This window comes from Heteronotia binoei, chromosome 6 (genome assembly GCF_032191835.1).
Source record: "Heteronotia binoei isolate CCM8104 ecotype False Entrance Well chromosome 6, APGP_CSIRO_Hbin_v1, whole genome shotgun sequence".
Taxonomy (NCBI): domain Eukaryota; kingdom Metazoa; phylum Chordata; class Lepidosauria; order Squamata; family Gekkonidae; genus Heteronotia; species Heteronotia binoei.
Genome location: NC_083228.1, coordinates 38,068,516 through 38,083,218, shown reverse-complemented (window position 1 = coordinate 38,083,218; position 14,703 = coordinate 38,068,516). Strand labels below are relative to the sequence as shown.

Here is a 14,703-nt window from a genome sequence, read left to right as displayed (position 1 = left end):
ACACAAAAAAGATACTTGTATTGTAGTGGCAGCTGGTGTGAAAGCAAAATTTTTAAAAATCTGCACAACCAAACAAATTTTCAGTGGCTACTAAGTTGCTGGACAAAAGCTTTACCTGGCCCCCCCCCCCACTCCCTAAAAACACTTGATGGGTACCAAGAAAGGTACTGATGGATGCCATGGTGTCCAAAGCCGCCATGTTGGGGACCCTTGCCATAGGCATTCACAGCAAATCATCAGGATTGATGCCACTTACCACGTTTTGAATATTGTTTTAATTTCAGACATACAAATGAGAGAAGATGGGACAAATGATGAACTCTGCATGCAAACCTCCTGGTGATGCTGCAAAGCAGCGTGTCCTTCAAGAGAGTAGCTACAATTTTACAGATTCTAAGTCTGAGACTTTAAACTCTGAAGATATGCCACTGAAAGCCTGAATAGGGCGCAGAAATTCCTTGTGGTGACCAAAATATCGTATTCTGTAGGTTCCTGGTTCAGCAGTGTTTGGGATGTGCCATTCTACTATAGCTGTGCTTTGTCCCCAGTTACCTTTGTTCCAGATGAACCTACAGGGGGTAAAAAAAGTATCCTGTGTTAGCCAGTTTACCATCTCAAAGGAAATGTTTGCTTTCACCCAGTTTGCTTTAGGCACACTGATTTGTTAAAACTCAAAGAATGCCTAATGATAAAATATTGTTGACAGACTATTAGAAATCATATGCTTCACTAAAACCACACCAGCCAGGATTTAGAAGGGATCCATTTCATACAGCTAACACTAGAGTCCTGTCACCTTCCCCTCATCATTTCTGTGACAATGATATAATTAATTATATAAATTCTGTGCCATAATTTTTTAAAGAATCACTTAAGTGAGCTACACATATCCCGAGCTCATCATTGCGTAGTCACAAAATAAACTCCACTAAAGAATTGGAAGAATTAGTATTAATTTAAGAAGCTATGAGGACTCATTAATTTAAGAAGCTATGAGGAGAGGAGAATATTAAGTTCTCCCTCCCCCCCCGCACCAAAAAAAATATGCCTCGACATAATTCTCAGGGGATTCATAAAATGATCTCCCCCCCGCCTTTTGCCCTTTTACTGACATTCAGGTGTCCTCAACATTCCATCTCTTCTGGGACATTTTCAGTTCTCATCAGGCCATATTTTGAAGATTCTCCCCTTCAGTTAATTTATGAATTCTCCATCCCTGGGAAGTCTTCTGATTCTTTAACTTTTACCAAAAAATCCTGGTTTCTTTGTGGATGGCCTGGCTTTCCTCATCCATTTAGGGGCTGCCATTCTACTATTAACTATAGTGATGCCTCAATTTCAATTTCCTATGACTCAAAGGTTGGAACAACAATGAAAAGAAGTTCTTGAGGAGCTGATGTCGTTGCCACACATTCTTCCTTTCCCTAAATCAGAACCTCTACAGAAAAAGGATTCTTCCATTTGAATGGAATACAAAGTCATTTCTTTTAGGAACCATCCTGTAAACAGGAACTTACTCTTATGGGAGGAAAGGTGAACCTCTAGTATGCACTTTCCAGTTCTGAGTGTTTAGGAAAGGAATAAAAATAACTTATATCTGAGGTTGCTATTTCCATATGAGTGCTCCCTGCAAACACAAAAGTGAGGCCTCCTCAGCTCCACAGAAGCACTTCCTGCTTCAATTAGATGAAGGATAACCAGGATCGGTTCTTTCATTTGGGAAAGATATGGTTCGAGGAAGAAGGCAGTGGGCAACAGGAAGTAGCCTGGTAGATGGCATTGTGCTAGGCGTCCCAATCCCCAGGGCCCAGCGGGGGATCCCCCGGTTTTACAGGCTTCCCCCCTCCCCCAGCCAACTGGCTGGCAGGGAAGCCCTGCCCCCAAAGCCATTATGAACCTCCATGAACGAGTCCCATAGGGAATGATGGGGAATTGATCTGCGGGTATTGAGGGCTCTGGGGGGGGGGCTGTTTTTTGAGTTACAGGCGCCAAATTTTCAGTATAGCATCTAGTGCCTCTTCCCAAAATACATCCCAAGTTTCAAAAGGGGATCCAATTCTATGAGCCCCAAAAGAAGGTGCCCCTATCCTTCATTATTTTCTATGGAAGGAAGGCATTTTAAAAGGTGTGCTGTTCCTTTAAATGTGATGGCCAGAACTCTCTTGGAGTTCAATTATGCTTGTCACACCCTGTCTCCTGGCCCCACCCCCAAAGTCCCCTGGCTCCACCCCCAAAGTCCACAGATATTTCTTGGATTGGACTTGGCAACCCCACTGTGCCCATGGGAACTACACTGCATCACCATTCTATTCTGTTCACAGATCTATCCAGTGCTCTACAATTGTCTGCTAAATAAATCATAGAGAGTGTAGGGAACTGCAGCAAAAACTTGTAAAGATATACATGACACAGACAATTTCATGAGACCAGAATAAACAGAAAGATGTGTATGTTTCCATAATGAAATGCTGTGCTTGCATTCTGTTTACTCAGTACTGTAATCTCAAACCATGCACTTTTGGAGGGTAGACACTATCTTTGTGCATCTCTTTTTTCATTTTTTAGAAAATGAAAACCAGTTAGAATCGAGGTTTTTGTTTTAACAATGTAAAATGTTATTAGGGTTTGTAGAATCTTTCGGGCTCAAGTGCCTTTTTCTACTGGAGAAAGTTTTTCCAGTAGAACTTTCTCCAGTAGAACACGGCACTTGAGCCTGAAAGATTCTACAAACCCTAATGATGTTACCAGCCGTGAAAACCTGAAATCTTTGATAATGTAAAATGCAATTGAATTGCTCACCTGGTATCCCAAGAGGCATCATTATACCGGGTTTGCCAATGGGCTGAAGTGTTGTCATATTTCTCTACTTTAAGGAAAGTGAATTGGGTCTGGAATAAAAGGTGTACAACAAATTAGAAATTAAATAGCAAAATATGAAGTCGTTTTATAATAAAGCCTGATGACGAGATGTCACAGGCAGGATAAATGAGGTCGGATTTACCATTTTTAGATTGCTTGGTTTGACCTGTACAGATGCCATTTACTTTTGAATACTCCCAGCCCTATATTCTGTCCTATCTTATTTCCTCCCCTACACCTTCACACCTCTATTCTTCTTGCCCCTCAGACCTCCATAAAGATATAAAGGATCATCTTTCTGCAAGCTGTATTTACCACATTTTCCACAGAATTCCTGGGATTTGCACCAACAAAGTGTGCACTAGCAACTTCTCCCTAAGAAAAAAGACAAGAATATGTTATGAGCATGGATGACACATCCCATACGAGTAATCAAGTATTGTTCTGATTTATAAGTCCTGCTACAATTAGTGTGGTTATTGTTTGGTTGGCTAATTAAGGCTATTTGTAGTGCTTTTACAGGAACCACTTAGTGGTGCTTGTTGTGCAACAGTAAGGGAGTTGTGCAAGTGGATATCTGTGCATATGTGTACACTTTACAGTAGAATATCATCAAACTGGAGAGGGGAAAAAACTTTTAATGGGTGAGGAAGCTGAGAGAGCCAGTTTGGTGTAGTGGTTAAGTGCCTGGACTCTTATCTGGGAGAACCGAGTTTGATTCCCCACTCCTCCACTTGCACCCACTGGAATGGGCTTGGGTTAGCCATAGCTCTGGCAGAGGTTGTCCTTGAAAGGGCATGAGAGCCCTCTCAGCCCCACCTACCTCACAGGGTGTCTGTTGTCGGGGGAGAAGATATAGGAGATTGTAAGCCGCTCTGAGTCTCTGATTCAGAGAGAAGAGTGGGGTATAAATCTGCAATTCTTCTATCGTTAGAAGCATTCTAGTACAGCTCCAAATATGCACAGCAGTATTTAGCACTTTGGTTTGTTCTGTAATGTTCCAACAGGAATGTTGTACAAAACATGTAGCGATGGTAAATGGAGAGTCCCATGTTGTGGCAGGGCCCAACGTAGATCCATTTCAGACCTATGGATTCAGGGTTTGACACTGTTCGACCCAATTAGACTTTGCTCCATCACTCGCTAATATTTGCTAGAACAACAAGACCTTAGGTAGTGCTGCTGACTGTCATCAGGTTTAGTTTTTTGTGGGGGCTAAATGCGGCATCAGGAGGTCCATTAACAGAGCTTTGATAGTTATTTTCAGGTTTAATAGCAGCCACGGGAGGATCCCAACTAAGATAGTTAACATGGCATGTGGGAGAGAGGTTGCTTCCCTTTTCTCTCCTAGCAGTATCCTAATTTCAACTTTCCCTTAGGGCTGCTGTTTGCCCTGTGGCGTAAACATGCAGGTACCTGTATGGAACAAATGGAAGTTGGCTGGAAGTGAGCACTAATGAGGCTGGTGAAAGAGCATACAGGTTTTTTAAAAAAGAAAAGAAACCTCTTCTCTCAGGCCTCCCTCAGAGGCTGCTTAACTCTTCAAAGAAAAATCCACAAGAGATCTAGTCTCACCCTCTGAGATATTATGAGCAGGGGCTCAAGCTGGCCAAATCCTCATCACCACTACAACCACCACATCCCTGCTCTGCCTTTTTTGCCTCCTCTAACGCTCAACTGCCCCCAATACTCTATACCTCCCTGACAGGCAATAACAAGGTTGTCACTTCCATGTAGGGAAATATCTGGAGATTAGGGGATAGAGCTGAGGGTGGGATTTGGGGAGGTGAGGGACTACAGTGGGGAATAATACCTTAGAGTTTACCTTCCAAAGCAGCCATTTCTCCAAGTGAACTGATCACTATTACCTGGAGATCAATTCTAATCCCTGGAGGTCTCCAGCCACTACCTGAAGGTTGGCAACCCTAGACAATAAACAAGGTCAGAGATCTTTGGGCCATTCTTTTCAGTGGTGTGTTCCTTTTCTAAATTAAAAAGTCATATTCTTCTTACATACTTGGGGAATCCTCAAGAGTCCCTGTATTTGGTTCCATTTTATTGCCCTTACAGGCAACCAAATGGGGCCATCAATTTCCCTATTAGAATATAAATATAAAAAGTAGAAGAAGCAAACCATGAATATGGCTGAACTCAAGAAAGTATCTTTGTTGCCCTTTCTTTCTTTCTGTAGCCCCCACCCTCTTTGAAAAGGTGCCCTTGAGGGTCAGAGGGCTTTCAAGACTGTGTGGGAGTTGGTGTGGTGAAGATTCCTGTAGTATGGACTCACTTTCAAGTGGATCCCCAAAAGTACAGTAAATTTAGAAGGGGTCCCAATTCAAAAAGCTTGTAAGCCACTGATCTGAACAATACTTTTTTAAAATGTGTATTCAAGGGGGTGTGGAGATAGCAGGTATTCTTTTGGGCCATATAAAACTGTCTTTTCACTTCATTTGAATGAAGAGATTGATGATTTTAGAAGAATCGATTTAAATCCAAGACCAATAATACATTGGGAATATTCTTTGATTCTGTTTTACTAATTAATAGTTTTGCTAAATTTATACTGCAATGGATTATGTTCCCTACACAAAATAGCAGACATGAAGAAAACACCAGAAAGTTTGTAGGCACACATAAAGGTAAAGGTAGTCCCCTGTGCAAGCACCAGTCATTTCCGACTCTGGGGTGATGTCCTATCACAACGTTTTCATGGCAGACTTTTTACGGGGTGGTTTGCCATTGCCTTCCCCAGTCTTCTACACTTTACCCCCAGCAAGCTGGATACTCATTTTACCGACCTCAGAAGGATGGAAGGCTGAGTCAACCTTGAGTCGGCTACCTGAACCCATCTTCCGCCAGGATTGAACACATAGAGCTTGGACTGCAGTACTGCAGCTTACCACTTACCACCCTATATATTGGCTTCACATTTTGTAGCACATCTCCATACACACGACCAAGTGGCTTTGTGTCCATAACAGGCAATAAAAAGTTGGCAGTGGTTGTATTGAAAATGTCAGGCTCTGGATGTTTTGGCAAGTCTTCAACGGTATCCTGTGAACAATTTAAATCAGAATATGAAAAATCAGACCTTTATTTCTACTTCACCATGGCATGCAGCAAATGAGAAGTTATCAGAGCAAATGCTTTGCATGTAGAAACTCCTAGGAGCATTTGCTGCCATCACCAGTTAAAAAGTTTCAGGGCTGTGAAAGACCTCGGGTGGACACCTCTGAGAGTTGCTGATGGTCAGAATAGACAGTACTGGCCCAGCTAGCTCAGTGGGTCAAACTCAATATAGGACGCTTATTTATGACTCTGTAGATGTTACTGAATCTCATGACAATTCTGGTTCACTTCCACCCAACCGCAAGACTCATCTAGGCCTGACTGCTTGCTGCTGCTGTGAAAGCCAGTGTGGTGCAGTGGTTACAGTTTTAGAGAAGAGTCTGGGACACCTGGGTTTAAACCTTCAGTCAGTCCTGGAAGCTCACTAGATGATGGAAAGGGAAAGCACCAAGTCATTACTGACCCATGGGGTGACATCACATCATTATGGCATGGTGGCTGGCACCACACAACTGGGCCTGCTGGGGGGTGGAGCTGAAGACAGAGGAACAATAAAGATATGTTGGCTGTTGGGTGGAAGAAAGCAGGAAAGGGAGAGATTCTTTGGTGGCCTTCAGGGAAGGGAAAGAGGAAATAGTGGGAGAGGGGTGAAAAGAAATGCTTCTAGCAAGTCCTTGCAAGTTCACACTTGTTCTTTCTAAAAGTCATCTGTGCTCATGGCTGTCACCTGTGTCTCAAGTGTCTACAAACAAGTTTTGCCAATTATTTATGAGTAGGCTTGCCAGTCCCCAGGTAAGGGCAGGAGATCCCCTGGTTTTGCAGCTCCTACTCACAGCCAGTCATCTGGCCACCTCAACAGCCATGATGTGCCTTTAGATCCCAGGCAGATTCAGAAGCTTGAATCTGCTTCTGTTTTGGAAGGTGTGTGTGTGCCTTTAAATCTCAGTGAGACTGAAGCTGCATGGGGGGGCAAATAGGAAAAGCCGTGTGTGTGTGTGTGTGTGTGAGAGAGAGAGGAAGCTAGAGAGCCCAATCCTTACGTTTGTCTTGTACTCCTTTCAGAAGCTGTCTGTGTAGTTAAAGGGAAAGTAAAGAGTTAAGCAGAACCTGAGTATGGCATAGAGGAAAACTCCACCCCCTAGACCTCTCTCTCCATAAGTTGGTTGAAATACAGCAGACTGTTACATTCAGCAACTCCAGTGAGTAAAGCTTATACCATTGCACCAGGAGGATCTAGGGTTGCCAAGTCCAATTCAAGAAATATCTGGGGACTTTGGGGGTGGAGCCAGGAGACTTTGGGGGTGGAGCCAGGAGACATTGGGGGCGGAGCCAGGAGCAAGGGTGTGACAAGAAGAATTGAACTCCAAGGGAGTTCTGGCCATCACATTTAAAGGGACAGCACACCTTCTAGAATGCCTTCCTTCCATAGAAAATAATGAAGGATAGGGGCACCTTCTTTTGGGGCTCATAGAATTGGACCCCCTGGTCCAATCTTTTTGAAACTTGGGGGGTATTTTGGGGAGAGGCACTAGATGCTATACTGAAAATTTGGCACCTCTACCTCAAAAAACAGCGCCCCCAGAGCCCCTGACACCCGCGGATCAATTCCCCATCATTCCCTATGGGAATCGTTCCTGGAGGTGCATAATGGCTATGGGGGTGGAGCTTCCCCCGCCGGCCAGCTGGCTGGGGGAGGGGGGAAGCCTGTAAAACCAGGGGATCCCCCGCTGGGACCTGGGGATTGGGAAGCCTAGGAGGATCACAAAAATGTGAGCATGAAAACTGCTTATTTTGGCTGCTTTGTGAGTTTGTGTGTGTGAGTTCACTTTCATTTTAGTAGAAGTGCAGCTGCTGTGGAATCATTTGAATGCAAAAAAGAGGAGGAGGAAACAAAGACTGTATTCAGGGGACTGTATTCTTATTTATTTATTTTTAGGGAATGGGAAAGTCTCCCAGCTCCACTCCCAAAGTCCCCAGATATTTCCTGAGTTGGACCTGGCATCCCTATTTATAAGAGACCTTTTTTTTTACTGTGGAAACAATTAAAACACTAATCATTATACCACAAAAGTGTGTGGCAGGGCAATCGTACATACAATTATACCCTTTGAAGCCACTGAGTTCAATAGACTTAGAAAGATGTATCTGCTTAAGACTGCAGTGTAAGACAGTTCAAGTATTCTTCATTTAATACAGAGAAGTGAAAACCTGTTCTGGGCTTAGCTTTTGAGTACCTGAACCATGGCTTTGACTTGTTCTCTGAATAACTGGATATAAGCAGACAGACTGTGTGGGCCAAAAATAGTGGATGCTCCCTCGTACCGTTGAATCTACAAAATGAAACAGAAAGATAGCTGGATTACCCAACATTGCCAAGTCCCAGAACTGTACCAGACAAAAGTCAGACTCTGTACACTAAATGCTGTCTATCCCAATTATCCTTTGGGTTTGTTAATTCTTCCGCCCAATTTTTTTGTGAAAACAAAAGACATTTTTCTTCACAGCTCTGTAACATTATTTAGTTTCAGCCACACTGCTAGTTTGTTTACCTGATATTCTTCAAAAGTTGTTATGTAATGGGTATAAACATTGCATACACCTGCCAGTATAACATGCATTTCTGGTTTCCCTTGAGCTTCAAATTCCTAAGAAAAAGATACCCACATAGTCTAGTCAGCAACCAGTAAAAGAAACACTACAGCGTCAGAATATGGCACATGTCCTAGAATCTGTAACAACCACAAAGAATGTAAAAACCCTCAGCATGCATTTGCAAGAGAGGATGGTTTGGAACTAGACCCAATTTTCTGCCAACGAAGAAAGGCGAGGTAAGAGCCACCCAATTCCTGCTACAGAACCCAGATTTGCCTCTCACACTGTTCCTGAGAGGCCCCTGTCCCCCTAATGGAGAAACAATAACAGTGCTGTTTCTGGGAGATCAGTGGCCTGCAGTGGGAAGGGGGAGGGCAGGGACATTCTGCTCGCCTGACAGAAGTGCCTGGCATGAGTTGGAAAAGTCAGTTTGGATGCTACCCCATATATTTAGCTATTATTCCTTCTCTCAGTTACATGGAAGGATTGATTATTATAAACGTGACTGCTTCAGATGTTCAGGGTCAGCACACTGAGTAACTGGTACTTCTGAAGAAGACAAGCAGACCAAAACTACTGCTCAGAACCTTCCCTGGTCCCCTTAGGGAGGGCAGTTTGGCCATGGGACATGAAGCCACTGCATGTGCTAAAATTCTGAGGCCAAGAAGGCAGGAAGCAGCAGAGACTTAAGAACATCTCCATCACTTGAGGCCTAAATAGTAAATAAATTTAAATAACTTAACTTAAAAATAAGATGCTGTAAGGTCTTTATAACCTTTTTTAAAAAAAAATGAAAACTACCTGACATAACAAGGTCTTCTGCAGAACCATTGTTCCTCACAAAGAATACAGCATGTTCTCTATTTGGAGTATGTATTCCTGTTCCTGGTGCTAGAAAGTACCATGAAGTCACAGCCAACTTTTGGCAACTCTGAAGGATTTTCAAGGCAAGAGACTGACAGAGATGGCTTTCCATCACCTGCCTCTGCACGGTGACTCTGGACTTCCTTGGAAGTCTCCCATGCCCAGGCCTCAGATTCAGTGGGAGCTAACAGGAGCACAGCTCCTGAACCTTTCTGAGAGTTCCACCTCCTCCTCCTTCTGAGAATTCCACCTCCTTGTCCATTAAATAGTAGGTACAGTCACATAACAATCCCTGGATGAGCGCCACCACCTATTTTTCTACAAAACAACCCCTCATCCAAATGTTAACCAGGGCTGACCCTACTTAGCTTCTGAGATCCAATTAACTTGAGCTGTCCAGGTCAGGGCTTCCAGTCCCTAAGAGGACCTAAATGCATGTTTTTATTCCTTTGATCCTCCCTAGGTTCACACAATCAAATGTGCATTGCGAGTTTCAAGCTGGAACGTAATCTCAGGTCCAATGCAGACTGCAAACACAGGGCAAGGGGCTTCAGCCCATCCAACACCATTTTCCTAACCTGAAATAGCCAGGGAGGGGAGGGTCTACTGTTTGCCTCATGGGGGCTGTTATGGGATACACCTAGGTTTTTCAAGTGGGACAAATAATGCTACCTGGTCAGAAAGGTTGTGTGTGTGTGAGGGCTTAAACCCTATTCCTCACACACTGTGACCTGATCCAAATTGGGCCAGCACATGCCTGGGATTAAGTTTCCAGTATGGAACTTGCAATGCACATTTGATCATGTTGACTGAGGAAGGAGCCAAGCAACATGTAATAGTCCTGAGTGGCTCAATGAAGATGTTCTGTGCCAGAGAGGAGATGCCAGATGCCTCAGCTGAAGTTCCGAATCTAAGAGGAATAGAACTGCCTCAATGAAATCGACCAGAACTACAGCTCTTTCAAACATTTCACTCCTTATATATGTATATATAGTTTCAGAATATGACACAGTCAGGATCAATAGTTACAATGAGACAAGATGATCAACAGCCAGCTGGATTTTCCATTGTTTTAGGAAATCCCACCCAATACTGATGTTGGTAACTTACACTTTTAACAGCTTCGCGCATTCTTCGTCCAGACATTGTCCTGAGGGTCAGAAAATAGTCATGTTAGTTTCTATAACCAGCAGAGACTCCTTTCTATATTAGGCCACACACCCCTAATATAGCCAATCCTCCAAGAGCTTACAGGGCTGTTAGTACAGGGCCTATTGTTAGCTCCAGGAGGATTGGCTACATCAGGACCTAATATGCAAAGGAGTTCCTGCTAAAAAAAAAAAAGCCCTGTCTATAACCTTCCATTACTGTACCATTGCACTGTGAGGCAGGCTTCAGCTAGTGCTGTCAAGGTTTTAAAGTCACAAAAGAGATGATCAAGTGACATATCTGATACCATGCAAATGAGAAAATGAATTATACTTTGTCCCCAATTCAGCTACATCCCACCGAAACCAATTAATGTAAGTCCTGCTGCTTTCAATGGAATTTAGTCACAACTAACTTCTATCAGATCTGCCATTCTTGTGTCCTAAGTATACTGAAGAGTCAAACAGAAAGGGAAAAACTTGGAGGAACACCTGAGGAAGCTGTAATATGTTGCTGAGCATTTACTTTTCCATTCCAATTGCAAATATAAAGCTTGGGTGTGGCCAAAGGTGCAAGCTTGTGACCCTCAGTTTGTGCCTTGGTATCAGCCAACCACTGAATCCAGGACCAACCAAAGAGATAGTTTGCTGTTTTCATTTATATTGTATTCTTTACTATTGTAAGCTACTTTGGGTTCCTTTGTGGAGAAATGTGGAGTATAAGTATTCAAATAAATACTGTTCCCTCTTATTATTACAATTGACATGTACGTGCATATGTGTTAAGTGCCATCACTTCACTTTAGAATTATGGTGACCCAATGAATTAATGACCTCCAAAACATCTTATCGTTAAAATCCTTGCACAGGTCTTACAAACTGAGGGCCATGGCTTCCTTAGCTGAGTTATTCCATCCCATGTTGGGCCTTCCTTTTTTCCTGCTGCCTTCAGCTTCCCCTAGCCTTACTGTCCTTTTCAGGGATTCTTGTCTTCTTGTAATGTGACAAAAGGACAGTAGCCTCAGTTTGGTCATTTTAATTTCATGGGAGAGTTCAGACTTGGTAACAATTGACATATCCTTCTTATTATCTTTTCGTGGTGGAATGTGCCAATTTTTGGTGACCTTGTGGGTTTTCAAGGCAAGAGATGAACAGAGGTGGTTTGCCATTGCCTGCGTCTGAGTAAAACTAGAGTTGCCAATCCCTAGTTGGGAGCAGGGGATCCCCCAGTTTGGAGGCCCTACTCCCGCTTCAAGGTCACCAGAAAGTGTGTGTGTGGGGGGGTTAAATGTCTGCTGGGCTCTTCATTATACCCTATGAAGACTGGTCCCCACAGGGTATAACGGAGAATTGATCCATGGGTATTTTGGGCTCGGGGGGGGGGGTTGAGATAGAGGAAAGTTTCAGCATAGCATCTGGTGCCTCTTCTCAAAACACCCCTAAATTTTAAAAGATTGGACCACAGGGTCCAATTCTATGAACCCCAAAAGAAGGGGGGTCCAATTCTATGAGTCTCGTTATTTCTAATGAAGGGAAGGTATTTAAATGGTGTGCAGTCCCTTTAAGTGTGTCTGCCAGAACTTCCTTCAGAGTTCAATCATGCTTGTCACAACCTTGCTCCTGGCTCCACTTCCAAAATCTTCAGATATTTCCGGAGTTGGACCTGGCAACCCTAGTAGAAACCCTGGATTTCCTTGATGGTCTCCCATCCAAGTACTAACCAAGGCTGACCCTGCTTAGCTTCCAAAACCTGATGAGAGTAAGCTAGCCTGGGCCATTCCATATTTTTACTCTTTCTATATTTCAAGTTGTTTTGTCCTTGCATTTTAAAACCAAAACTTACAAATCTTTCTCTTCTCCATAATAAATGTAGGTTCTGTAATCTATTTCTAAATTTACTATGAAATCTCACAAATGCATGTTTATTTAATGTTTTCCTTAACAGCACATAATACGCATACTTACGTAAACTCTCCTGGAAGAGCCACTATCACCACAGATCCAATGTTAACAATCTGAATATCAATAATTTCTGGATGCCATGGGTAAGGTTTCAACAACTTCAGAAATTTGGGAAGAAAGGTAATTTTGCATTAGTCTTTATTGTAAAAGATGTCATAAAAACATAACCAAATGCCTGGCACTACACCAAATGTGCAGGACATAGAGCCAGTGGCTGAGGCTGTAGGGGGTAGAATTACTCTCGTCTGTTGCGAGCTCTTACTTCACTGGGCTTATTCATAAAAGAGTGGGGACAATCTTGGCCAGTTCTGCCCCTCTACCTATCCACTTCCCACCAGATCATGAGCTACTCCCAATGCTTAGGTGTGGCTGTGACGGAGAACAGGATGTCCTGCCCCTTGAAAGCTGCTTCATCCCTGAGCCTGTGGGTGTGCTGCTCCAGCATCCAATCGCTTTTCTGAGGGGGGATTTTAATAAGCATTTTTTAAGTTTACAGTGGATCCTCCTCCTGCAAATCCCCACATTACTCCCACACTGTTCATGAGAGTTTCTGATCCCCAGGAGCAAATTTTGTTTGGGGGTGGGAGGAATTCAATGGACTGCATTGAAAGAAGACAAATCACAAGTTAGGAGGGCCAGTGTGGTGTACTGATTAGACTGCTGGACTACAAATGGTTAGACCTGGGTTTGAATCCCACGGAAGCTTGCTGGGTGACTTAGGGCCAGTTTGGCATAGTGGTTAAGTGCACAGACTCTTATCTGGGAGAACTGGGTTTGATTCCCCACTCCTCCACTTGCAGCTGCTGGAATGGCCTTGGGTCAGCCATAGTTCTTGTAGGAGTTGTCCTTGAAAGGGCAGCTGCTGTAAAAGCTCTCTCAGCCCCACCTACCTCACAGGGTGTCTGTTTTGGGGGGCGGGGGGTAAAGGAGATTGTGACCACTCTGAGACTCTGAGATTCAGAGTATAGGGTGGGATATACATCCAATATCTTATTCCAGTATCTTCTTAACCTATCACACAGGGTTATTTGTGAGGATAACATGGAGGACAGGAGAACAATATAAGTCACTTTGGGTTCTCACCAGGGAGAAAGTTAGGCTGCAAATTAAGTAATAAATACAGGTTGATTCCACAAGCCTTGATCCACCTACAGTACTTTGGATCCAGCCCATTATCTGGTGTAAGAAACCACAGTTTCTGGTAGCAGAAACCATAGTTCCTGGTTTTCAAGTAATATCCCCAATCAATAGTGCAAGTCGTTTTTTTTGAAAAAGGGTGATATTCAAAAGCAGTCTGAAATGCAACAAAAGGGAGGGTCTAAGAGAGCCAGTTTGGTGTAGTGGTCAAGTCAGGGCTGGCTTGCCCACCAGGCAAACTAGGCAGTTGCCTAGGGTGCTGGGAGGAGGGGGTAATGAATTGGGCTCTCCCCCTCCCGGTGCTCACGACAACCGCCTAGTTTGCCTGCCTACCTCCCCCCCCACTGCCGCCGCTGTTAACACTGCCTGCCCCCTCCCTTCCCTTGTGCTTTGCCCTCCCCCCCCCGGTGCGTTCAGAGCAGCATGACAAGGCTAGGCCCTACCGGCTTCAGTGTGGCTGGCACACCATCTAATGCTTTGGAGCACACATGGGAGAAGGCTTTGTTCCTCCTCACTTCTGGTTCCAGGAAGGAAGAAGGAGAAACTTTCTCCTATGTGCATTTCAAAGCATTAGATGGCATGCTGCCCACATCAAAACCAGTAAGGCCCAGCCTCGCGCAGCGGGCTCTGTGGGGGAGGGGCAATGGAGTGCAGTGCTGCATTGCAATGCCAGGGAGGGAGGGAAGATGGGCAGTGGCGGGGGGCCACATCGGCGGGGGGCAAGGAGCCTGCCTGGGGCACCATGGGCCCTAGAGCCAGCGCTGGGTCAAGTGCACAGACTCTTATCTGGGAGAACCAGGTTTGATTCCCCACTCATCCACATGCAACTGCTGGAGTGTCCTTGGGTCAGTCATAACTCTGTCAGAGCTGTTCTTTCAAGAGCAGTTTCTGTCAGAGCTCTCTCAGCTCCACCTACGTCACAGAGTGCCTGTTGTAGGGAGGAGAAGGGAAAAGAGATTGTAAGCCACTCTGAGACTCCAAGTGAAGGGTGGGGTATAAATCCAATCTCTTCTCTCTCTTCTACTTTTCAGAAAAATATGTTCCTCCATGGTGATCATAATGGGTTGGAACC

General features: G+C 44.2%; 1 protein-coding gene across 1 annotated transcript in view; it reads right to left on the bottom strand.

Annotated features, from left to right (window-relative positions):
* Nucleotides 1–256: 256 nt before the first annotated feature.
* Nucleotides 257–14,703, bottom strand: part of ASAH2 (N-acylsphingosine amidohydrolase 2) — a 50,160-nt gene continuing 35,713 nt past the window's right edge. Inside the window, exons 14-21 of the mRNA XM_060240821.1 lie at nt 12,498–12,592; nt 10,495–10,534; nt 8,478–8,573; nt 8,163–8,258; nt 5,767–5,913; nt 3,175–3,234; nt 2,800–2,888; nt 257–569 (exon numbers count right to left, since the gene is read on the bottom strand). Of these exons, the coding sequence (XP_060096804.1) occupies nt 377–569; nt 2,800–2,888; nt 3,175–3,234; nt 5,767–5,913; nt 8,163–8,258; nt 8,478–8,573; nt 10,495–10,534; nt 12,498–12,592 (816 nt within the window). The 3' untranslated portion in view covers nt 257–376. The remainder of the gene's footprint in view (nt 570–2,799; nt 2,889–3,174; nt 3,235–5,766; nt 5,914–8,162; nt 8,259–8,477; nt 8,574–10,494; nt 10,535–12,497; nt 12,593–14,703) is intronic.